This window comes from Lissotriton helveticus, chromosome 3_1, assembly GCF_964261635.1.
Source record: "Lissotriton helveticus chromosome 3_1, aLisHel1.1, whole genome shotgun sequence".
NCBI classification, from domain to species: Eukaryota; Metazoa; Chordata; class Amphibia; order Caudata; family Salamandridae; genus Lissotriton; species Lissotriton helveticus.
The window spans coordinates 18,377,700-18,403,541 of record NC_136061.1 but is presented as its reverse complement, the minus strand read 5'-3'; the positions used below and the strand labels follow the sequence as shown (position 1 = coordinate 18,403,541).

General features: G+C 49.8%; 1 protein-coding gene across 1 annotated transcript in view; it reads left to right on the top strand.

Moving 5' to 3' along the window:
• Positions 1–25,842, top strand: part of LOC144822597 (scavenger receptor cysteine-rich domain-containing protein DMBT1-like) — a 754,829-nt gene that overhangs the window by 194,985 nt on the left and 534,002 nt on the right. Inside the window, exons 6-7 of the mRNA XM_078680324.1 lie at positions 18,800–18,832; positions 20,914–21,445. Of these exons, the coding sequence (XP_078536450.1) occupies positions 18,800–18,832; positions 20,914–21,445 (565 nt within the window). The remainder of the gene's footprint in view (positions 1–18,799; positions 18,833–20,913; positions 21,446–25,842) is intronic.

Sequence of the window (25,842 nt, the reverse complement as noted above, 5' to 3'; positions counted from 1 at the left end):
ATTGGAGGTAACAGTCGTTAGTGCGAAGCTGAAGTGGGAGAGAGTTCCATAGAGAGGGGGCCAGGTAGGCAAAAGAACGACCTCCCTGTCTAACTCGAATAATCCTGGGTATCTGAAACTTGTGTTGGCTGGAGGAGCGTAAGGTTCTTGCGGGAAAGTATTGGTGGACTAGGGTGCTCAAATAGGCAGGGGCCTTGCCTGCCTTGATTCTGTGCATAAAACACAGAGCTTTAAATTTTGCTCGTTGTTCGATACGGAGCCAATGCAGACTCCGAAGACAAGATGAAGTTGAGGATTTTTTAGGCAGCATGCATATCAACCTAACTGCTTCGTTTTGCACTGTTTGAAGTTTCTTAGTGACTTCTTTACCTGCCCCCAGATATAAGATGTTGCCGTAGTCCAGTCTAGATGTAATTAGAGCTTGGACTACGGTTTTTAGTGTGTTCTGGGGGAGCATCCACCTGATTTTCTTGAGCCACTTGAGAATGGTAAAACAAGTGGCCGCCACTCTGACCGCTTGTTGTTTCATGGATAGGTGTTCATCAAAGATGATACCCAAGTTGCGAGCGGTTTTGGAGGGGGTGGGTGTAGGTCCCATCTGAGGAGGCCAATGTTGGGGGCCCCATAGGGTAGTGTGTTTCCCAAACAGAAGCAGTTCGGTCTTTCCTCCGTTGAGTTTTAGTTTGTTATCAAACATCTATTTGGCAATGTTCTTAAGACCAGAGCGGAGGGAAGACAGGTTGGACAGAGCGTTAGCAGAAAGTGAATAAATAATCTGGGTGTCGTCAGCGTATGAGTAGATCGTCAACCCAGATTTTTCTGCTAAGGTAGCAAGGGGACTGATATATAAATTAAATAAGATGGGGCTGAGAGTCGAGCCCTGGGGAACACCAAATAGAGATTTATGAGGTTTAGAGGAGGAAGTAGAGGAGAAGACTTGGAAGGTTCTATCGGAAAGGAAACTTTTTAGCCATGCCAGGGCAGGTCCAGTTATGCCACAGGTTTGCAAGGTGTTAATGAGGATGGTATGGGAGACCGTGTCAAATGCGGCACTAAGATCGAGTAAGATAAGTGCCACGGTCTCCCCTCATCAACTTGCCGGCCTATAGTTTCAAAAACCCCTAGGAGGGTAGATTCGGTTGAAAAGCCAGCCCTAAATCCCGACTGGGATGTGTGAAGGAGGTTATTGATTTCTGTGAAATACGTAAGTTGGGTGACAATGTGTTTCTCCAGGACTTTGGAGAATAAGGGTAACAGCGAGATTGGGCGGAAATTGGCGGGGTCATCTGGATCTGCGGTGGCTTTCTTCAGTAGTGGTGAAACCATGGCATGTTTCCATGTCTTGGGGACTTTGGCATCTCTTAGAGAAGAGTTCAGGAGCTCTAGGATGAGCGTGAGGGAAGGGGTGTCGAGTGAAAGGAGGATTTGTGGGGGAAAGGGGTCAAGGGGGGAGACCGATTTGATAGATTTTATGATTTCCTGTAATGCGTTGTGTCAAAGGAACTGATTGTCTGGCCCCCAAGCGCTATTACTCCCAAGCGCTGTCTTTACCTGTGACCATGGGTCCAGCCTCCTGAGGAGGACTTGCCTGTAATCACCGCTGCAGCCCTGGTCCCCTCGGTGTACCGATTACGTGCTGGGCCCCGAAAAACAGTTGGTGCCTCAAAGCGCTGCTCCGTCTTCGCAGCGCTACTGGAAGAATCACTGCTGCGGCCCAGAGATTGCTGGTGCTACCCTCTGGGTGTGCGAGCGCTGTCGGGACCGCGCGGACTCTGCCGTGGCCCATTGCTCGCCTGGGGAGGTCCCAGCTGTGAGGAGCCTCATTGCGGCGGCCCCTGGAGCCAAGGGAGGGCCGCTGAAGCGAAGAGTGGGCTGCGCCAGGCCCGAGAAGCCAGCCCTGACCTGCCCACGTGACGGGGGCGCCCTGCCGCGTCATTGGCCGCGCCCCCGCCCTTGCCACGCAGCCATTGGCCCTCACGGCCGCACCCCTCTAAAGGCCGCGCACGGATTGGCTGCCGGCCGGGCAGCCAGAGTAAGAATCACCAAATGACTTGGAAGGGCCGATGGAGGTGCTGCGGTTGTTCCTCGTTTCCCTGTTACGACTGTCCTCCTTCCGAAGCTCTGTGTCTCCTCTTCCAACTCCCCTGGGAGGCTTTGCCATCTCCATTTTTGGTATTTGTTAAATGGTTGCTCTTGCTTCTGTCATGTATAGTTCAGCAGGACGCTGGGAGTCTTGTGGTGAAGATATGGCATGATTTTGAGAGTATGATGTTGAAGCGGTGGCAATAGGTACTGTGGGCCTAAGTTGGATTTCTAGGCCAGATGTTGCACGGGGGCAAGACTGCTGCCGTTTCTGCAATTTAGCAGCTTGAGTTGCAATAGCGGCATGCTTAGGCCCTGGCCTGCAATTGTGCTTGAAAGGAGAGCGTCACCCGCATTTTTTTAAAACTGGAATTTTGTGTAAATCTTAGGCTGCAACAGTGGAGGGTAGCTCTGGGGAGATCTCGAATCGTGTTGTTCGTCCCCCTTGGCGGGGCCCATCCCTCATATAATATCGCCTGGTCTGGTTTTAGAGTGAGGCTCATCCATAAAACCCTAGGCGATAAGGACCCTGTTTTGTTTTTGTTTGTTTTTGTCTTGGGCACCTTCTCACCCTGCCCAATCTCATTTCCCTCTGGATGAAGCTCCCCTATTGATTATCTTTTGCCTCTTGTCTCCTTGTTCCTCCTTGTGCGTTTCTGACTCCTCTGAACCCTTCTCTCTCTATGTGCCTCTCTGCCCTAAGCTTTGATTTCAGGTAACGCACTCTGATGTTGGGTGCCCTTGATAGCTCAATGCCCAAGGGGACCTAGTTGCCCCTTTGTCCCAGTGAGCCTCAGATGCAGTCAGGTTTCAGGCAGTCCAGAAAAAGATAGAGGTGGATGGAATAGAGGTGGAGTTGAGAGGCGATTTAGGAGCTCTGTCAACAGGACTTAAGTTTGAAAGTTTAAAAGACTGAAAGAGCTCACTTCACCGGGGGCGTTTGCTGAGACTGCAGCGAGTTTTTAACAATGGATTTAGTAGAATTCCAGCTGGTGAGAGAGATCGTTTGGAGAATTGCACCTCACACAGGTCTTGATGTCCAGACGGCAAGCAGATGGCAGATAGCAAGCTGGCTGAAAACTGGCTGAGAGTTTGAAAAATGTAGATTTTGCCGTGGGATGCGCTTATGTTTCTTGTGGCCACTGTACTCGTGCGCTCCAATGTCCACCCTTTTGATGCTTTCACAAGCTGCTAGGACAACAGTTCATAATAGGTGCAGACTAAGTAGGGGTTGAAAGATGTAATAAGCTAATGGCGTTTTGTAGGTAGCCTTGTCTGCTAGTGAGGGTGGTGTCTGAGGTGGTATTGGACGGGAGTTAAAAAGATGGTGGAGGGTAGGTAGATCACAAGGCATGGGGTAGACTGCCCCCTCTGCACTACAGCTGCCCGCCTGTGTGTTCCTATGGCCCTCCCCTCCACCTCCACCTTCTGCTGCCCTGAGCCCTGGTGCTGTGAAACAGGAAATGAGTGTGAGAAAGTGCCCTCTTTCTGCACGGTATGCCCCCACTTTTTGCTAAATTGTTGATGTTCTTTGACTGAGTGTGCCCTGGGTTCCTGCTAATCAGGTACCCAGGGCCTATGTTCCTTCCCTAAAATTGCATTGAAACCTAAACCCAATTGGCATCTCTGTCCACAGGTCAGCCCCTGGTAAATGGTATCACAGGTACCCAGGGCACTGTGACCAGGGAAGGCCCCTAAGGGCTGCAGCACATATTGTGCCACCCTTATGGTCCCTGCACCTTTTCACTCACACCCTGCTTTGCAGGCTGCGTGTCTTGGTGCAGACCAAAAGCAAAGAGTCGACATGGCACACAACCCTGTGTGCCAGACCTACAACCCATTGCCCTGGCCTATATCAGCCCCCCTTCTAGCTGGGTGCACTATGCCAGTGGTGAGGGTACAGGTGCATGAGCCCTGTAGTAAGACAGTGTAAGTGCAGTGCTGCCGTTAAGAGTACATGGTGCTGGGACTTTGTCATTACGAACTCCACAGCACCATGATGGCTTTACTGAAAACTGGGAAGTTTGTTATCAAACACCTCAGCACATTAAACCCACACTGATGCCAGTGTGGAATTTAATGTAAAATGCACAACAGACGGCATCTTAGAGATGCCCCCTGAAACTCGCCCAACTTCTAGTGTTCAGACTAAGTGGCTGCTTAGGGTGCTATCAACAGACATGTTTCTGGACCTCTGGGTCGAGAGCTTGCTGCTCTCGGCGGCCTGAAACAATTCACATGCTGGGACGAGGTGCCAAGCCTTCTCCCCCAGGATGGGCAGGGTCCATGAAGGGGAGGCTTCAAAGGCATTCCGCCTTTGTGAGCTTACCCAAACCACTTTCTGCTTTCAGCAACTGGTCCCACAGGTTCTTCCCCCCACATTGGGCAGGAGAACCAGTGGGAAAAACAAGTGATGGAGAGAGTTGTCCCCACCTCTGCCAACTCCACCCCTCAGGTGGGGGACGCGAGGTGAAGCAGAACTCCGAGTCCCCACCATGTTGAGGATGGGGGACCCAACCAACCAGAGACAGGCTCATGGCCCCCTACCACTGGAGGGTGGCATAATTAGGGGTGTACCCACCCCAGGGAAGGGACCCAGTGGTCCCTGCCCTCCACCTACCTGTAACACCCCTAAATCTAGTATTTAGGAGGCACCCTGAACCTTGCTTCCTCACATCCAGAAACAACATGAAAGTAGATAAGAAGAAGGAGCGAACAGCAGTGCAGAGCTAACAAGAGGACGACGCCCACCGACTTGGCCCCAGCCCTTCAGACATATCTTCCCTCGATTCAGAAAAGGGGGTGGTGATGAACAGAGTGTCTGAATTAAGCAGACCACTCTTACCCAGTCCAAAGATCAGGGCTTGATCCATCACCGTTATTTAGCTCACTGCCCCATCCCAGCTCAGAACCTGGCTATATGCAAATTAGTCTGTCCCTGGCCCAGTGCATCATGGGAACAGGGCAGACCATACTACCAAGCCAATTCTTCACCAGAAAGGAGACAAGCTTCCGGGGACCGGTTTCTGCCATTTCAGGCGTCGTCGGCCCGGCTTGCTTGAATCCTGATGGAGCAGTGAGCAAGGGACTCATGTCTGAGTATACCCTTCCACGCTTATGGTGGACAAAATGATTCAGAAAAGGGGGTGGTGATGAACAGAGTGTCTGAATTAAGCAGACCACTCTTACCCAGTCCAAAGATCAGGGCTTGATCCATCACCGTTATTTAGCTCACTGCCCCCTCCCCGCTCAGAACCTGGCTATATGCAAATTAGTCTGTCCCTGGCCCAGTGCATCATGGGAACAGGGCAGACCAAACTACCAAGCCAATTCTTCAGCAGAAAGGAGACAAGCTTCCGGGGACCGGTTTCTGCCATTTCAGGCGTCGTCGGCCCGGCTTGCTTGAATCCTGATGGAGCAGTGAGCAAGGGACTCATGTCTGAGTATACCCTTCCACGCTTATGGTGGACAAAATGATTCAGAAAAGGGGGTGGTGATGAACAGAGTGTCTGAATTAAGCAGACCACTCTTACCCAGTCCAAAGATCAGGGCTTGATCCATCACCGTTATTTAGCTCACTGCCCCATCCCAGCTCAGAACCTGGCTATATGCAAATTAGTCTGTCCCTGGCCCAGTGCATCATGGGAACAGGGCAGACCAAACTACCAAGCCAATTCTTCACCAGAAAGGAGACAAGCTTCCGGGGACCGGTTTCTGCCATTTCAGGCGTCGTCGGCCCGGCTTGCTTGAATCCTGATGGAGCAGTGAGCAAGGGACTCATGTCTGAGTATACCCTTCCACGCTTATGGTGGACAAAATGATTCAGAAAAGGGGGTGGTGATGAACAGAGTGTCTGAATTAAGCAGACCACTCTTACCCAGTCCAAAGATCAGGGCTTGATCCATCACCGTTATTTAGCTCACTGCCCCATCCCCGCTCAGAACCTGGCTATATGCAAATTAGTCTGTCCCTGGCCCAGTGCATCATGGGAACAGGGCAGACCAAACTACCAAGCCAATTCTTCACCAGAAAGGAGACAAGCTTCCGGGGACCGGTTTCTGCCATTTCAGGCGTCGTCGGCCCGGCTTGCTTGAATCCTGATGGAGCAGTGAGCAAGGGACTCATGTCTGAGTATACCCTTCCACGCTTATGGTGGACAAAATGATTCAGAAAAGGGGGTGGTGATGAACAGAGTGTCTGAATTAAGCAGACCACTCTTACCCAGTCCAAAGATCAGGGCTTGATCCATCACCGTTATTTAGCTCACTGCCCCATCCCAGCTCAGAACCTGGCTATATGCAAATTAGTCTGTCCCTGGCCCAGTGCATCATGGGAACAGGGCAGACCAATCTACCAAGCCAATTCTTCACCAGAAAGGAGACAAGCTTCCGGGGACCGGTTTCTGCCATTTCAGGCGTCGTCGGCCCGGCTTGCTTGAATCCTGATGGAGCAGTGAGCATTTTGTCCACCATAAGCGTGGAAGGGTACACTCAGATGTGAGTCCCTTGCTCATTGCACCATCAGGATTCAAGCAAGCCGGGCCGACGACGCCTGAAATGGCAGAAACCGGTCCCCGGAAGCTTGTTTCCTTCCCAGTATAAGAATTGGCTTGGTAGTTTGGTTTGTCCTGTTCCCATCATGCACTGGGACAGGAACAGACTAATTTGCATATAGCCAAGTTCTGAGCTGGGATGGTGCAGTGAGCTAAAAAACGGCGATGGATCAAGCCCTGATCTTTGGACTGGGTAAGAGTGGTCTGCTTAATTCAGGCACTCTGTTCATCACCACCCCCTTTTCTGAATCATTTTGTCCACCATAAGCGTGGAAGGGTATACTCAGATGTGAGTCCCTTGCTCATTGCACCATCAGGATTCAAGCAAGCCGGGCCGACGACGCCTGAAATGGCAGAAACCGGTCCCCGGAAGCTTGTTTCCTTCCCAGTATAAGAATTGGCTTGGTAGTTTGGTTTGCCCTGTTCCCATCATGCACTGGGACAGGAACAGACTAATTTGCATATAGCCAAGTTCTGAGCTGGGATGGTGCAGTGAGCTAAAAAACGGTGATGGATCAAGCCCTGATCTTTGGACTGGGTAAGAGTGGTCTGCTTAATTCAGACACTCTGTTCATCACCACCCCCTTTTCTGAATCATTTTGTCCACCATAAGCGTGGAAGGGTATACTCAGATGTGAGTCCCTTGCTCATTGCACCATCAGGATTCAAGCAAGCCGGGCCGACGACGCCTGAAATGGCAGAAACCGGTCCCCGGAAGCTTGTTTCCTTCCCAGTATAAGAATTGGCTTGGTAGTTTGGTTTGCCCTGTTCCCATCATGCACTGGGACAGGAACAGACTAATTTGCATATAGCCAAGTTCTGAGCTGGGATGGTGCAGTGAGCTAAAAAACGGTGATGGATCAAGCCCTGATCTTTGGACTGGGTAAGAGTGGTCTGCTTAATTCAGGCACTCTGTTCATCACCACTCCCTTTTCTGAATAATTTTGTCCACCATAAGCGTGGAAGGGTATACTCAGATGTGAGTCCCTTGCTCATTGCACCATCAGGATTCAAGCAAGCCGGGCCGACGACGCCTGAAATGGCAGAAACCGGTCCCCGGAAGCTTGTTTCCTTCCCAGTATAAGAATTGGCTTGGTAGTTTGGTTTGCCCTGTTCCCATCATGCACTGGGACAGGAACAGACTAATTTGCATATAGCCAAGTTTTGAGCTGGGATGGTGCAGTGAGCTAAAAAACGGTGATGGATCAGGCCCTGATCTTTGGACTGGGTAATAGTGGTCTGCTTAATTCAGGCACTCTGTTCATCACCACCCCCTTTTCTGAATCATTTTGTCCACCATAAGCGTGGAAGGGTATACTCAGATGTGAGTCCCTTGCTCATTGCACCATCAGGATTCAAGCAAGCCGGGCCGACGACGCCTGAAATGGCAGAAACCGGTCCCCGGAAGCTTGTTTCCTTCCCAGTATAAGAATTGGCTTGGTAGTTTGGTTTGCCCTGTTCCCATCATGCACTGGGACAGGAACAGACTAATTTGCATATAGCCAAGTTCTGAGCTGGGATGGTGCAGTGAGCTAAAAAACGGTGATGGATCAAGCCCTGATCTTTGGACTGGGTAAGAGTGGTCTGCTTAATTCAGGCACTCTGTTCATCACCACCCCCTTTTCTGAATCATATCTCCCCTCGAACCTGCTCCTGCGAAATCCCGGTGTGTCCTGCAGCCAGCAAACTCAAAAACCCCTGAGGACCTGCCTGCCTTCACTTTCACTTTCTCCGGCCGGACACCGTGAACCCAGCCCACTCAGCACTCGCTGAACCCGGCCCGAGCTCAAGTGGAAAAACATGAGAAGGAAGTCTCCCCAGCGATTGTGACCCAAGATCCAGAGATCCCAGACCAGCCTCGAGACCCCAGCCGACGCCTGCAGCCTCAATCCAGAGTCGGTAAGAAATTCCAAAGCCAAAAGGCACCCCAGCACCTGCCGCCCCACAGCCATGTGTGCCCCAACCAACAGTTCCTAGCCAACCCAAGACATTCCAACTTACCCCTCAATGTGGTGGTCGCACCCAGAAGATCTTCCTCCCCTAGCTGGCAGTGTTTATTTCGAGCGGAGTCTCTCCATAACACAAAACGGGGCGCCCGGCGCTAAAATATCACTTTGCACCTGGCCGCCCCAGTGCCGCTGAGGGTGCACATTTTGTGCTGACCTGCAACCCCAATTGCCCTGATCTAAACCCTAGGAACTTTGATCCCACAGCTGTGTGGCCTGCTTGCTAGCAGCCACCAACCAGAGCCCCCCTCTCTTCTATAGGATAACATTGGGCCTCAACACCCTGCACCAGCCTCCCTAGTGCCTCTCAGGGTGTAACGAGAGTGCATCACTGACCCTGGGGGACCCCTGAGTCTAACCCCAGAACCATAACTCTCACAGTCGATAACTTACCTATGAACCGATAAACCTGTTTTTCCTCCATAGGATAACATTGACAATTTTTCTCCCAAAGAGTTTCTAAGTATGGAGTTTTGAAATCTAAAAATACTCTTTACATATTGCACAAATAACCAAAACGCATTTACTTACCTGTTTGCAGGAAATGTCCCAGTGCTGAATCTAGGTATCGTGCACTGAGTTAGAAAAGTAATGTAAAAAAGTAACTTACCTGTAATCTACTGAAAAAGCCCATTCATTTCAATGTACTGTATTTGCTAAGTATTGCAACCTACTGTATCCTCTGTAAATCAAACAAAGTACAATTCCTGTTGCATTTTAAAACTGTTCTACATTCAGCAACATATTACTGTAACGTATTTAATGCTTACCTGTGCAAGGCTTGCTTGGTTCTAAAAATAAAACAGTATATTTTTTATACAAAAACAATTGGCCTAGAGTTTAGTTTTTGGGTGTGTGAATTAATTTGCTGACTGAGTGTGTACATTAAATGCTTAACACTGTCCTCTGATACTGCCTTATTGCTCGACCACTCTACCACAAATAGAGAATAAGGTTCTATCTAACATTAACCTCTGCCTACCTCTTGGGTCACCTGGACTCTATACACACTATACCTCATTTTGGTGTAGTACATATAAAGTCAGTTTTCTACAACGAGACAAGCGGATGAAGCATGTGGAGCAAAAAGGGCAAGTGCGAGCGCAATCTGTACCCAACCTAGTTGGGCCACCTCCACGGTCTCACCGGGCTCGCAATCTGCGGCCACGCCTAATGGCGGCGGTGCTCTCTACTCTTTGCCCGAAGTGCACGCTGTTGCTGGTGTTGCTTTGCCTGAGCTCTTTCGGGGGGGCGGGTGGACTGCCTATGCTACACCGCTACCCCATAGCCTACCAATGTGCCGCTGCCCACCTTTTACCCGGGTTGCTGGTTTTCTTGCTAACCCACAACCTGGCACTCCAGCACTCCGCTTCTCTGCTGCCTCTCTGCCTCCCTGCTCCACTCACGTGACATCCTATGTGTGGTCTTCATAGGGTCTGTGTGCATAAACTGTGATATATCCAGTGACATAATGGAGGACCACACAGCCTCCACAGTGTAGGGTGGTCTACACACCATTTTTTGGATGTATTGTTTTTGGTAAAACAGGAAGCTCGGTGCTCTGGCTGATATGTGTTGTGTATGTAATGCTAAGAGTGAGCACGGTGCTACCAGGCCTGGGGAAATACCCTGTAACCCCCGTAAATGTGTGACTCACGAAACCCACACCAGAAATGGGAGCAAAGTCCTGGGCACATGTTATGAGGATATCACACTGTTGGAAATGTCTCGTATTGTATCAATTCTAGTGGTCGACACCAGAATATTTGTTCAAAAGTAATTATTCAAGCAACAACAAAGAAACAAACACAAAACCGACACAAATTTCGTCACATGAGGGAGGTATCCCATGACTTCAGGGCTGTAAGACAGTGTCAATCGAACGGTGCAGTCACAAGGCCGATCGGGGATCAGAAACGGCCTCTGTATCCTAGTGGAAAGTGCGGTCCATATCAGGAATACTGGAGGAGGGGGGGTCTCTTGTGTGCAAGTCAAGGAAGTAAGTAGTGCCTTGACGGAGATCTCTGAGCGTCGGAAAACGACTTTTGGAAATGAGGAAAGTGTAGAAAACCCTAGGTGGTACGACACGCCTTGCAAGAAGTGATGACTTCTCAAATAGGCAAACAGGTGAAAGATGGGGAAAGGTGGGTATGCCATGATGCGAGATCAAGAAGGGATGGTGTGGAAGAAGTCCAGTGTCTGGAGTGGGCGAAGGGCGTGACATCAGCCAACTCGAGTTGAGCGTAGCAGGACAGTCTGATACTGGATCCGTATGATTTCTGGATGTCCTGCTGTTCAGTTTCATAGAGTACACCAATATAGGCCTGAGTATTCTCCCAACCTTTCACCTACATTTACCATACCATTACACTATACAACCGGTGTTGGTATTGACCTTTTACCTAGTTAAGAGTTGCATAAGATGTCATGTGGTTTTTCCTGAAAAATAGTCTCATTAATTATGCATCAAGATTCTCAGAATCACAGCAGGATTACCATCTTCTACATAATAACTATGTACAAGGGCCATCCCTTCCGTGATCCTTGGCCAACATGACACATAAAGGGAGAATCCCCTGAAGGTACCTTTTTGCTATGAACACACCATGGGGCAGATTTACAAGCTCCTTGAGACACTTTTGAAATGCTGTTGCGTCACTTTTGTGATGCAGCATTTGCATAAAAGATGCAGCTAATTAACAACATGACGCATCCAGGGAGATGTGTCATGTTGTAAAGGCCTGCCTCACATTATACCTGCGTCAGGTATAGTGTATACAGGGTGGGTGTTCCCACAAAGGAAAGCCTCATAAAAGGGATCTGTTAAATCTACAAGATTTTACTGTGTCACTTCTAGGACACCACTGTGTCAAAACTTTACGCCTGCTTGAAGCAGGCGTGAGGAGTTATCCAGTGAATAGGCCTCAAAATGTTTTGCTGGAGTTGTGCTGTGCTTGTGACACAACTCTAGCAATGTGTGACTTTTGCCCCAACAGATGGGTCAGAAGTTCTGATGCAGCTGTCAATCCTTGCAACATGGTGCACCATATTGTAAATACGGTGCATCTATGGTGGTGCAAGGGTTTCTCAGGGTGGCGAAAGGATAGTGACAGATCTTTACAGATGAGTCACTTTCTTGTAAATCTTCCCCGCTATGTTTACTGTCAGCGGAAACCAAGCGAGCTTCAGAATCTGTGCCAGGACAGGCAGAGGAGAAAGACTTCCATACTGACACACTGACGTGTGATGCTGAAGTTCCTGCACGCTGACACTCCAGCTCGCAGTGGTCTGACATTCCCCACGGGGATTCCATCTGCAGACTAAGATGGGGTCCTACAATCACTCACTTCAGGTAATGGGGTTGGCTTCAGCCCAGGGGGATGCTTGGCTCTAGACCTACAAACATGTGAAGTACACTTAGATACATCTAGTTTGGGTTGCATCGTAGGAGTATGCATTATTATTGTCATGTATTCATATGCTTGCATATATCAATTATTTTAGCATGATGGTAGATGTCTACAATCCATTTGCTCTGTTGGTGCTTAATATCGTTTGTATATGTTTTTCCTATGATTGTTTCAGCACACCTATTTTACACTAGACTGACGCTGGTTCAATAAATGCTTATTGAAAACATCCCCACCGTTTATTCTGTGTATTTCTCTGAGATAAAGTGAGCACAAGTGACTGAGGGAAAGGTACTGTACTGTTTCCATGATCCTAAGGAATGAGGGTTGTCATGTTTGATAGTTGCCAAGAACTATTCTCTCCTTGGTAAGAGAAGTTTACAGTGGCACTGTGAGCTCGCTGGTATACAGGTGAACATATACCCGGTGGGGGTGTCTCGAATCAGTCTGGACACCAATTCCACAGTCAATGTTACCTAAACATGCAGATCCTTTATAGGTTTATACGAACTACATGACACTGCCAAGTGGCAGTTATCAGGAGTTACACTAACACATTCTGGGAATTTCCTCACATTACCGCAAGGTCGCAAACTGAGCGTACAAATCAGTCATCAGGAGGTGACAGGTTCTCCAAAGCTAGGTCAATCCTGTGCCCCAGTCTTAGCTCCTGCTCCTTATAACACACAAAAGCAATCAAGGAGGGAGGTTGGGCCAGTGTGAAGGGCGATATGCTCCTGTGAGGGTCAGATGGATTGGCCTCTTCCTACTGCTGCTAAGATTGGTGGATCCGGTCTGGTGCTGGTAGTGTTACCCTGTACGCTGCATCAGGCTGCGGTCATCCACCGCTGAGCCTTGGACCTCTGTGAAAGCCAACACCATGGAGCCCAGACCTGGACTGGCAGTGCTGGGCATCAGGCACTCCTCCAGGAGGCTGGAAGGACGGGGACTAGTTTATTCCTGGGGCCAGTTTACAAGCCACCTCTCATTTTCTGACTTTCCAATCTCTCAGTGTTAGAAATGAGATTTCTGGTTGGCTAAGGCTTGCGCCAAAGCCAGGCAGAAACCACCATTCCTAAGTCAGGGTAAGGAAGTCACCCACCAAGACAACCCCTGCTCACCCTCTTGGTAGCTTAGCACGAGCAGTCAGGCTTATCTCAGAGGCGATGTGTAAAGCATTTGCGCACGCACCCACCAGCAACACCCAAGGCCCACCACAAAGGAAACTCCACACAAGGTTATGTATAAAAATAGCCTTTGTATTACACCAAAACACATTAGATAGAAACACACACTTTACAATGTGCCAACAGGCACGGGCAGAATTTACAGGGGATATGTACAAGACAGGGCCACCTGGACCACTGTCAAGAATATGCACTTTTAGACTTAGTACTTAGTAGAATTAGCCCTTGTAGGAATAGTAATTAGCACATAGAAAATGTAATAATAATCACTGTAGCGCAAAGTAGAACATAGAGCACACCACCAGTAATCACTGGTAACAGGTAAGTACCACCTACGCAACCCTAACCACCTTTGGAGAATGTTACGCAGGTAACGAAGACCTCACTAGTAACACCTAAGTATCACAATACATGTAGGGGTATGGAATAAAAGCATAACACATGATGCATAGAAACACATTCAGAGGTGCAGGAAAAACACAATAGTGCAGAATTCACATAAGCCACCACCTGTGGCTTGTCCCCAGGCCAACTGGCCTCTCTGGGCGAGGATGCCCTGTGTCCCAATGTCAGGGGCCTAAACGGAGCAGCCGCCCACTAAATGCTGGGCAGCTGTGGAGACAATGGGGCCAACGCTGGAGCCTCGTGGCCCTAAACAATTACAATGTCCCCCTGAGCCTCTCTGGGCTTGCAAATGTGGCAACAATGGGGGGAGCGGCCTGCTGCCAACTGGTGTCGCTCTACCTCCCAAAATGCCCCCGGAATGTAGGTAGAGCCTCTCGGGCTCTAAGTAAACAAAATGCCCTTAATAACGGTGGAGTCCCACTCGGAGGACTCAGAACAATGGCCCCAAATCAGGAGGAGCACTTAGCAGGAGGAGGCGGGCACCGGCAATGTGCCCCGACGCCCCCTCTAACAATACTGGCCCCCGGAGCCCCTCGTGGGCTCGAACAACAAATTGCCCCCGATTTGGTGGAGTCCCTCTCGGGGGACTCGAACTACAATACTGCCACTGGGAGCCTTGGTAGGATCTTAAAAGACAATTTCCCTCACTCGGAGAGAGAGCATTGGGGGGGCGGGCACCTGCAATGTGCCCCGACGCCTCCCCCTTCTTTTGAACAAACACTGCGTGCCGTCACTCACCCGGTCCTGCGGCGGCTGTTGCAGGAGAGTGCCCGCTCCTCGGGGCTCTCCGATGCTGCGGCTGCCCTCGCTTCTCCTGCCCACGTCGGGTGGAGGCGGCGTGAGCTCCCGTCCTACCGGGCACTCCGGACGCCTCTCCTCAACTTCCTGCACGGGAGCGTGGGGTGGGCTCCCGTCGACTTCCGGTTTTGGCCACAATTACTTCCGGGTCGTGTAGCAGCCAATAGCAGCACGGCCCTGGGGTGTGGAGGCGGGACAGCGCCTCTCAGCAGATCCCCGGGCCGGCGGCGGTGATTTAGAGGGGTAGGCTCCCTCGGTAATTTAAATATGAAGCAAGGTGGGCACTCGCTTGGGGTCCCAAGAAGAAATAGCGGCAAGGTCCCTGGCGGGATGGGCACCTGCCAGGGCACTTTAAAAATATCGGCCAATGAACGGGACAAATGCCGAGTGGGCACCGGCTGAGAACAAAAAGCGCTCTCAAGCGCTGGACAAAACCAAGCTCTCTCAAGCGCTGGGGGCAAAATACAGCGCTTCCAGGTGCTAGTTTCCCAAAAGTCCAAGGACCAGCACAGCCCAAAGTTCTTCAGGAGGTGGGGGGGGCAAGGCTGGGCCCAGAGCCAGCTCACAGGGTCCTCCTGGGCAGGGAGGCAATCCCCAGTGGCGGTCCTCCTGGTGCCCAGCAGCGGCAGCAGCCCCCCCTCAGCAACAGGATCCAAGAAGAGAACAAATTGCAAGGGGACACAGCCCCTTTTTATACATCAAATGCCTTTGTCTCAGGGTGCAGGGTGGGGGAGAAACCAGTCACAGCTGTTTTTGGAGTACTTTGTTTTCCCCAGCCACCCTTTCCATTCACCAGGCAGGCTAGGGTCATCAGTCGCACCACAGGGGGCGGAGCCAGCATTGTGTGGGGAAAGCCCTATTCAGGTCCCAGGTGCACCACTCCCTCACATCACACATGCTAATATCAACACTTACCACTGGGGCGGACCCATCCAGACTCCTGGAGCCAGGCTCACCACCCAGCTCCAGCCAATCACACGCCAGCACACTCACTGCACACGCACACCCATGTCTAGAAGTGGCGCTTCCATACTAGACACATACACGCCGCATACATCATTGCGCAGCATTAAATCACACGAGTCTGCACATACCAGACTCGAGCCTGCATATCATTAAAAAAATATATTGGGAATGGGTCCAGGAGGAGGAAATAAAACATGCTAAGTGGGGGGCATTAACAACTGCCTTCATGGAATTCAAACCCAGTACAAAACTCGAGCCCTTCCTAGATTTTATCCAAAACCCTAGGGACAAGTCTCTTTGCTTGAAAATGAGATACGGGATCCTACCCCTGAAAAACTTCACTGAGGGTTGGAAAGGAAGGGGGGGAAACGCCTACTCTCCAAGCTGCCACGGATGCCCATGTACAAGCGAATCACTTCCACACTTTCTATTCGCTTGTAGGGCTTACAAAAGACTCAGAACAAAATGGTTAAAACCGGTATGCAGAGAGCTGGGTGTGAGAGAGGCCAGAACAGCCTTGCGTATGCTCTTGTCAGATGTTACATCTATGTTAGTTGTATGCGGGGTCGCTAAATATTTAGCCAGCGCGTGGTTCATCCGTGCCAGGTTATTGGCTTAAGACATGAGAAAGGATGAGCTGTAAAACTAATGTATATACCGACTCCTGCTAATGTACTACTGAATCCCCTTGTTTTAAATGTAAATACTCTGATTTTTATCTTTTTATGGTATGAAATGTGTGAATAAGTAGAGTTTTAAATATGTGTATTTATGTTTGTATTGTTTGTACTTTTATGATATGTAAATATCGAATAAAGTAGTACGACAACAACAACAACATAGAACATGTAATAATAATCACTGTAGCGCAAAGTAGAACATAGAGCACACCACCAGTAATCACTGGTAACAGGTAAGTACCACCTATGCAACCCTAACCACCTTAGGAGAATGTTACGCAGGGAACCAGGACCTCACTAGTAACACCTGTACTAAAAAGAACAATCACCTAAGTATCACAATACATGTAGGGGTATAGGAATAAAAGCATAACACATGAGTGCTGGGCAGCTTGGAGACAATGGGGCCAACGCGGGAGCCTCGTGGCACTAAACAATTACAATGTCCCCCTGAGCCTCTTTGGGCTCGCAAATGTGGCAACAATGGGGGGAGCGGCCTGCTGCCAACAGGGGCCACTCTACCTCCCAAAATACCCCCGGAACGTAGGTAGAGCCTCCCGGGCTCTAAGTAAACAAAATGCCCTTAATAACGGTGGAGTCCCGCTCTGGCGACTCAGCACAATGGCCCCAAATCAGGAGGAGCACTTAGCAGGAGGGGGCGGGCACCGGCAATGTGCCCCGATGCCTCTTCTAACAATACTGGCCCCCGGAGCCCCTCGTGGGCTCAAACAATAAATTGCCCCCGATTTGGTGGAGTCCCTCTCGGGGGACTCGAACTACAATACTGCCCCCGGGAGGCTCTTAACAGACAATTTCCCTCACTTGGAGAGAGAGCATTGGGGGGGGGGCGGGCACCGGCAATTTGCCCAAATGCCTCCCCCTTCTTCTGAACAAACACTGCGTGCCGTCACTCACCCGGTCCTGCGGCGGCTGTGGCAGGAGAGCTCCCGCTCCTCAGGGCTCTCCAATGCTGTGGCTGCCCTCGCTTCTCCTGCCCGCATCGGGTGGAGGCAGGGTGAGCTCCCGTCCTCCCGGGCACTCCGGACGCCTCTCCTCACCTTCCTGCACCGGAGCATGGGGTGGGCTCCCGTCGACTTCTGGTTTCGGCCACAAGTACTTCCGGGTCGTGCTGCAGCCAATAGCAGTGCGGCCCTAGGGTGTGGAAGCGGGACAGCGCCTCTCAGCAGATCCCCGGGCTGGTGGCGGTGATTTAGAGAGGTAGGCTCCCTCGGTAATTTAAATATGAAGCGAGGTGGGCACTCGCTTGGAGGCCCAAGAAGAAATAGCGGCAAGGCCCCTGGCGGGATGGGCACCTGCCAGGGGACTTTAAAAATATCGGCCAATGAACGAGACAAATGCCGGGTGGGCACCGGCTGAGAACAAAAAGCGCTCTTAAGCGCTGGGCAAAATCAAGCACTCTCAAGCGCTGGGGGCAAAATACAGCGCTTCCAGGCGCTAGTTTCCCAAAAGTCCAGGGACCAGCACAGCCCAAAGTCCTTCAGGAGGTGGGGGGGCAAGGCTCGGTCCAGAGCCAGCTCACAGCGTTCTCCTAGGCAGGGAGGCAATCCCCAGTGGCGGTCCTCCTGGTGCCCAGCAGCGGCAGCAGCCCCCCTCAGCAACAGGATCCAAGAAGAGAACAAATTGCAAGGGGACACAGCCCCTTTTTATACATCAAATCCCTTCGTTTCAGGGTGCAGGGTGGGGGAGAAACCATTCGCAGCTGGTTTTGGAGTACTTTGTTTTCCCCAGCCACCCTTTCCATTCACCAGGCAGGCTAGGGTCATCAGTCGCACCACAGGGGGCGGAGCCAGCATTGTGTGGGGAAAGCCCAGCCCTATTCAGGTCCCAGGTGCACCACTCCCTCACATCACACATGCTAATCTCAACACTCACCACCGGGGCAGACCCATCCAGACTCCTGGAGCCAGGCTCACCACCCAGCTCCAGCCAATTACACGCCAGCACACTCACTGCACACGCACACCCATGTCTAGAAGTGGCGCTTCCATACTAGACACATACACGCCGCATACATCATTGCGCAGCATTCAATCACACGAGTCCGCACATACCAGACTCGAGCATGTACACCCCACGCATCTGGAACTACCAGGGACACATACATTCCCCATGCATTCCTATGGGAGGGCAGGCCTATCTCATCACATGCACTCAGAGTGCACACGCACTTTCCACTGGGACACAGTGAAAGTGCGCAGAAACCAAAATTCATCATCACCAGGTCACCATTAAAAGCAAAAAGTTTAGGGGTGAACCTGCCAGAAGGGCCATGTACAACACAGCAGTTCTTCAGAAATAGACAGGAGGGGCAGATATGAGAGTTTCAAGACGTATACATTCGAGATAGACATGAGAGAAACATGAGAGGGAGAAATGAGAGGTACAGATGACAGGTATACATAAGAGTTATGCAAGGCTGACATAAGAGTAATGAGATGTAGACAAGAGAGGGATATGAGATTCATAGATGAAAGGTAGACCTGAGAGTTATGAGAGGTGACATGAGAGGTATCCTGGGAGGTAGATGTGGGAGTTACGAGAGGAAGACATGATAAATACCGTAGTGCCTCCCTGAAAGGGAGGTGGTGCGGGAGACCATAAAAAGTCAGCTGACTAATGCTTATATTGCCAGCATATAACCAAGGAACAATTTATAAAAATATTTTACCATGTTTCTCTTTTTTCTTTGCAGAGAGTCGTGTTTTTGACCCAACAGTCTTCAAAGGTACATTTTTAAGCTGATTTGCATCCTTGAATGTATATCTTCAGTCTGCTCCATGCCTGGTACAGTATGCACAAACATATGTCACCAGTGTGACAATACTTAGAAGAGATATGTGACACGCTCTCCATGTCTAGACAGATCTGTCTAAAGTCCAGAAGGGTGGGTGACCACTTTCCCACCACAGCAACACACGCCAGCCCAGATTTACTCAATTCTCACGCAACGCAGCAGTCAAATAGGCTGTGCTGAGTTGAGTGTCTTGAGAGCAGGAGAGGGCCATATTTACCGAAGTATGGCCCTCTCCTCCCCTCTCACTAGGGCCTGTGCTCGATCAGGCAGCCTTGCACCACGGGTAGGATCGCCTTTCAGTAAAACATACTACACTTAGACTAACTTTAAACACATGCAAAGTCGGAAATGAAAGGAGAAATAAAAGCATTAATTTGTGATAGCGCCTACTTTTTGACACAACACCCTGTCTACCTTATATAGTAAATAGGGTTTAAGCATCAGAAACCTTTGGTGGATGCATGGGAACGCCCGTGCACCACCCATGGAACACCCCCTTGGCCCTTTGCACTGCTTTGCGTTACTATCAAGTGGTCTTCCAGCCCTATACAAGTTTTGAGCTGGAAAGTAAATGGGTAAAAAAACATTTTTCATCACTTTTGTGATGCAAATTCAGCGCAAAATATTAGTAACTATACCCGCTGTCTGCCTTAAGAAGTGTTACTTACATCAGAACTAGGGGGCATATTTACGAGTTTTGTTGCATAATTTTTGGCTTTGCTTAATCTGCGTCAGGGAGGCTTTCCTTGAGCGCTGCGGTGGGTTTCCCTACAGAGCACCCACGGATTTTGACGCTGCTTCAGAATTACTTAATCACGTAAACCTGGAACAGCACCAAAACTTTACAGGCGACATCTGTTACATCGCGGTCTTCATACTGCACTACTTTTAGAACGCAAGCATTACAACGCAAGTCATTACAACGACTTGTGCTGGATGGCACTCTAAGCTAAGCAATAGTATGATTTACTATTCCAACACCTACCCTACTGTAACGTAGGGTAGAGCTGGAATAGTAAATCATACTATTCCTAAGTCCAGCTCCCCCCAGTGCAAGTCATTGTTACAACTTACGCTGTAATGCCTGCACTGTAAAGGTATTGTGGTGTGAAGACCACGATGTAGCGTCATATATTCAAAGTTTACGCCTCCCCAGAGCAGGCATAACAAGGAAAAATATTGTTTTATTCCCGCGTTTTTCCTTCTTCCATATGTCCTGCATTCTGCAGCACCAGTGAAAAGAGTAAAACACCTCTTGGGATTGTTTTTGCACAGGAAGGTGTCGCTTCCTGCACAAACAATCCTGCCTACAACCCAGCCACGCTTGCACCATGGCACAAGGGTGCTGCTTTGGCCCAAGGCAGCACATTGTACGCCAGAGCAAGCAGAGGGCAGGAGGGCGACATACAATGTTAAATATGGCACATTCCTGCACAGTCCCTTTCATGCAGCACGACAATGTGCTTTGCTGTGTTGCGTTGTGTGAAGGTATGATAGATCTGGCTCTCTGCGTACATCAGCTTGAGGGGTCCCGTGGCCGCTCAGCTCATGAGCCCCCTGACGTGACAATACCCTGAGGCGTTTGGAACAAGTGCCCGCACATCACCACCCTTCACACTAACCTGCCGCACATCTTGTCTCTGGTTCTAGCAAAAACCAGTTTGCAGTTTTGTCCTGAAGTAGTAAGTGCATCAAACACACTCGATAGTGGCTCCAGCCCTATAGTGGTAGAGAATCGACACTGCTGGGAGCTGATCACTGCACCTGCTGCACCATTGAGAGCTACGCCTCAGCTCGTAGTGCACTAGTCCACAAGCACCAATGGGTGGGCCTGGTGTCACTGCACATGCTGCACAGTGCTCTACACTCCTCTGTCTCTCACCCCTCAGAAGGGGAAGGCATCCGTTAGTTTGGGATTCTCCAGTGACGTCATTGTCAGTCTCTTTTCAATGTTTTTCTCTGTGTTGAGCAGTTGTGTGAGTGGCCTCATGATCTCCTCTGTCTCTCCGCAGCGCCCCTGGCGGTGGATCCGAAGACTGCAGATGGGACCCTCCTCATCAGCAGTGATGGGAAGGAAGTGACTGCTCCCCCCCTCGTTGCTGATGCCCCCCAAAGTCCGGACAGAGATGAGACAGACGGCTGCGTGCTGGGGTCCACGGGGGTGACTGCAGGGAGGTGGTACTGGCAGCTCTCGGCGGGTCCCTCTGGGGGCCCCCGTAGTGAGTACTCACCGCCAGACTCTTGGGAGCTGGGGGTCACCAGCGCATCAGTGAAGAGACGTTTCCTTAGTCTTGGATCACCCGAGGATGGCGTCTGGCCTGTGAGAGCAGATGGGTCACATTTTTTCGTGACCGATGAAACTGGGAAAATGAACGTTTTACAAAAAATGTCAAACAATGTGGGGGTGTTCGTGGACTACGAGGAGGGGCTGGTGTCTTTCTACGACGACGACGAACACCGGCACCTCTACACCTTTACCGCCACCTTCACAGAGAAGATATATCCGTTCATCTGCCTTGGGCCGGGAATCCGAGTTAATCTGCAGTAATCTCTTGACGGCGGATAAATTGTTATTTAATTGTCATTGTATCTGTTGGTCCCCAGCTTGAACAAAATAAAACCATTGTATTGTCAAAAGATAATTAACTGTAGAAAATAGTAAATCTTCAATAAAAAAGAAAAATTGTTGTATCGAAAAGCACTTTAAACGAGTGCCTCATGTTTCTGAAATGAGAATGTGTGGAAGTGAGTCTTGTCAGCAAGCACAGCAGGAGACAGCAAAGTAGTGTTGAAAGAAGCTTTATTCAGGACACGAAGCTACAGAGACCCCATCCAGCGAAGGAGTCAGCCTAACTGTCAAAGCAGTAGTTCCAAATTAGTGCCTGGCAACCAACCACACACTCCAGAACATAAGGAATGTGAAGGGTAGAATCATTCAGGACACCACACTTCCTCCCCCTCCACAAGTAAAGTTAGAAACTTTGTACAAGCCTTACCAAACCAAAGGGCATATTATCAAGAACAGCGTTAAAAGTATCGCCGCTTTTATTGGTAGTAAACTGCAGCTAAAGCGGCGATAATGGGCTTGATAATACGCCCTTGTGAATTCTCATAGAAGCCCAAGTTCTAGTGTGAAAGGCATCAAACATTGCATTTCTATGGGAATTCACAAGGGAATAATATCAAGCCCATTATCGCCGCTTTAGCTGCAGTTTACTGCTGCTAAAGCAACGATATTTTTAACGCCGTTATTGATCATATGCCCCCAAAATACATATAAATGAAGTTAAAAGTAAGTAACACTTATAACACAAGAAAACAAAACAAAGAAATTAGCAAAACAGTACCAATGATACCCAACTGATACAAAAGACTCAAGAAGCGTAGGGGCATATTCTCAAGGAACTATCGCCGAGTTATCGGCACCTTAGCACATTCAAAGTCGTGATAAATCTTTTTCCCCATTCACATGCTGGTGTTAACAGCCCATATCACCACTTTACCTGCGATAGCAGACTCAAAAGACATTGTCACGGATGACCACAGCAACTATCGCTGATGAGATGCAGAGTAGGCATTCCAGAGCAAAAAGCTGCAACAACACCACACCTCAACATTCACAACAACCAGCTAGATCGGCAATAAGCCCACAAAACAGGTGATAAGGTGTGTTAGCAGCAGGAAATTAACACCTTCTCTGACCTGGTGCAATGCCAGACGACAGCCAGCAGCATAAAGGGAGCCCAGGCCAGAGCAACACCTGAAGACAAACAGAAGCCATGGAGCTACTCATCATGCAGCTCAGAGCCCCAGCAGGGCCACAACATCCACCCCACCACCTCCAGGATTGCCACTCCCACCCGGACCACCACCCCCGGATCACCTCAGAGGCAGTGCAGACAAAGAGAGTGGACCTTCAGAAAACGCACCAGCCTCAAAGAATTAACACCAGAGTAGGTCATTGCTCACTAGACTCAAAAGGACAACCATCCTCCACATCCTGACCCTCATTGCCCACAGCCTGACGGTAGCAACACAGCAGACAAGCAACATCCCACCTCAGACAAAGCTGCTGGCTGTGCTGCACCTGCTGGCCTCGGGGACATTCCAACCAACAACCACCAGAGTCAGAGGAGTCTCACAGCCAGCCCTATCTAAGTTCCTCAAACCTGTCCTGGATGCCATCATCAGCCTGGTACCCTAGTACCTATACTTCTCCCATACTGCGCAGGAACAGCTGGAGACCAAGCAAGGCTTCTACGCCATAGCTGGATTCCTGCACATGTTGGGGGCAATTGACTGCACACATATCCTACTTGTGCCCCTGCACACAATTACCGCAACAGAAAGCACACGCATTCCATCAATGTGCAGGCAATAGTGGACCACCGGGGACTTTTCACCAATGTCGTCGCTAAATACCCAGGCAGTGTGCACGACTCGTACATCTTCCCGCAGTCCATCATCAACCAGCACTTCCAGGATGGAGCCTATGGAAATGCAGTGCTCGTTGGTAAGTACCAAATGAACACACCACACACCTCCTAACCACAATCATGCAACTCACAAGTCTGGCAATGCACATGTCACAAACCCACATACAACATGCCAAACAACATGCCCACCCACCGGACACGACAGCACAACTTACTGCGGCAACGTAGACTAGCCATGTCCATGAGCCACCAATGTCATGGCACATCAGCAACACACCAGTGGAATGTGGAGGTAGGTGGCAATGAGGCATGTGCAAAGGAGGCAAGTGACCCATGAATGAAAATCCACACATTGCCAAGTGTGGCGTGGATGTGCTGGACAGACTGCAGTATGCAGACCACAGACATATCCATGTCGACATATAATGCTGGTGTTGGTAGCATTGTGGACAGCGGACACAACCATGTCACCCTAGCCAGTGGGGGAGATCATGGAAATGTAGCTTGTTATGGCCCCCCTGTAGGCGTGTGCGGATTGGGCTTACCCGGCGTACACCAGGCTATTGTAGGGGTGCGAATAAAAAGCACGTAGCCCTGGCCAACATGTCTGCCGGGGCAGCACCTCTCACCCTGCCACAAGCCCGACGCCAAGTGCGGCAGTGCCTGCGATCTTGTGCGCCTGCCGCAGCCCGGACCATTGCTCCCCGAGCCAGTCTTGTCCACCCCTGCGCATCCAGGCTTCACTGGTCATCTGCTGACACCGGTGTGTCTCCAAGAGTGCCCACCACGTGCCTGTGATAGCTCCATGTCAGAGGCCCTTGACCTTGGCAGCCTTCTCAGACCATCGCAGCCTCAGTGAGGAAGGCCCGCAGTACTCCTTTCCCACTGCCGCACTCCACCGGCATACACAGCGGACAAGTAGGTTACACATTTGGAACTGAGTCTTGATTACATGATGACAGAGTACATATTCATGGCATTGTTTAAATTCCTATACTCCCTTCGACAAGGTGACACCCACTCTGTGCATAACATTCCGACCACACGTGTCTGTAGGCCCTTGTGGACTTCTGCCTTGGGCCTACACACCGGTCCAGCACGCCTCAGACAAAGCCAGTCCAGTCTGTCCCAGGCAGGACACGGTCCCAATGTGAATAAGAACACAGGATAGAAATTAATAGAAAAAATCACATAGACAGTAAATCCAACCACATTGTTTTAATCACAATGGGGATGCGTATTCAATATCATGGATATTCAAACATTCAGCAAGTGGTGGAGCAATGCCCCTGGGAGGGGAGGGGTGTGCGTGATATTGTGAGGATAATGTGATAAGGAGGGAATTCAGGTGACAGAATAATCAATACTTCAAAACCGACTGGTTACAATAGTTACATACTATGTACAGGACAAAGACAGAGAGTTCAAATTATACATCAAAATATATCATACTCCACATAGTACAATAGATGAAGAGTTGGGACGGGGAGTTGATGTTAAAAACAGGTAGTTGTCGACGTTTCGACCCTCTGGAGTGCGCAGGTATTATTACTATCCTTGCAACGGGGTCTTCTTCAGGACAGGAGAGTGGGGCAGACCACCTATTTAGTATATACAAATGGGAGTGTTATTTTTAGATCTATGAGTGAGGGAAATTATTTCCATTATTCTAATAAGAAAACAAGAAAACAGCACACTGACCGGTATATGGTTCGGGTATAAAGGGAATACAATCATGATTAAAATTGGCATTCAATCTGTTAGACATTTAATGACACCATTGAATTGGGGATAAACTTGATCAAAATCCAAGTCATCGTAAGTAATTACATGTGTGTAATTTGGGAGGAGAGCGAGTAAAGCCACTGACCCGCCTCGTGATGGTACAAATGGCAGGCAGGTACCGACAAGGTTTACAAAAGGTTATCTGTCATTACCTTGATGGCGTCTGTTCAGGAATTGTTACGATCAGGGGAAACCTTTCGATGTGTCTGAAAGAGAATACAGACACACAGTCCGACATAGGGCCAATTTGTATGATTGAGAGAGCAATATGGCAGTGCGCCATTGTTTCATAGTCTAAGCGTAATCACATTCGGGCGGAGTAACGAGAGGAACTTACCCCGTCAATACATTCACTCCACAGAAATCGGTCAAAGATCAAGGAACTGGAATAATTCGCTGGACAGGCAATGGTGTCGAGTTTGTCTGAGCGGGATTAAAAGGAACCATAAGTGGCGCTGCCGGCTTAACTAGCAGCTACAAAAAGAAGACGCCATGGTTGGCCGCACATAGAACTTACCAATAGCCGAATGAATCTGGCGCTGAATGCCGCTCGAGTTCGCAATGGCGAGCCTCGGTTCCGGATTCATTATGTTGCCATGGGAACGAAGTCACGTGGTGACCGGCACCCGTATAAAAATGGAAAAAACACTAAGTTGTATGTGGTCGGTTGCCTAGATACCAACATAATAACAAATATTGTGAAAAGGAATGTGAGAATCT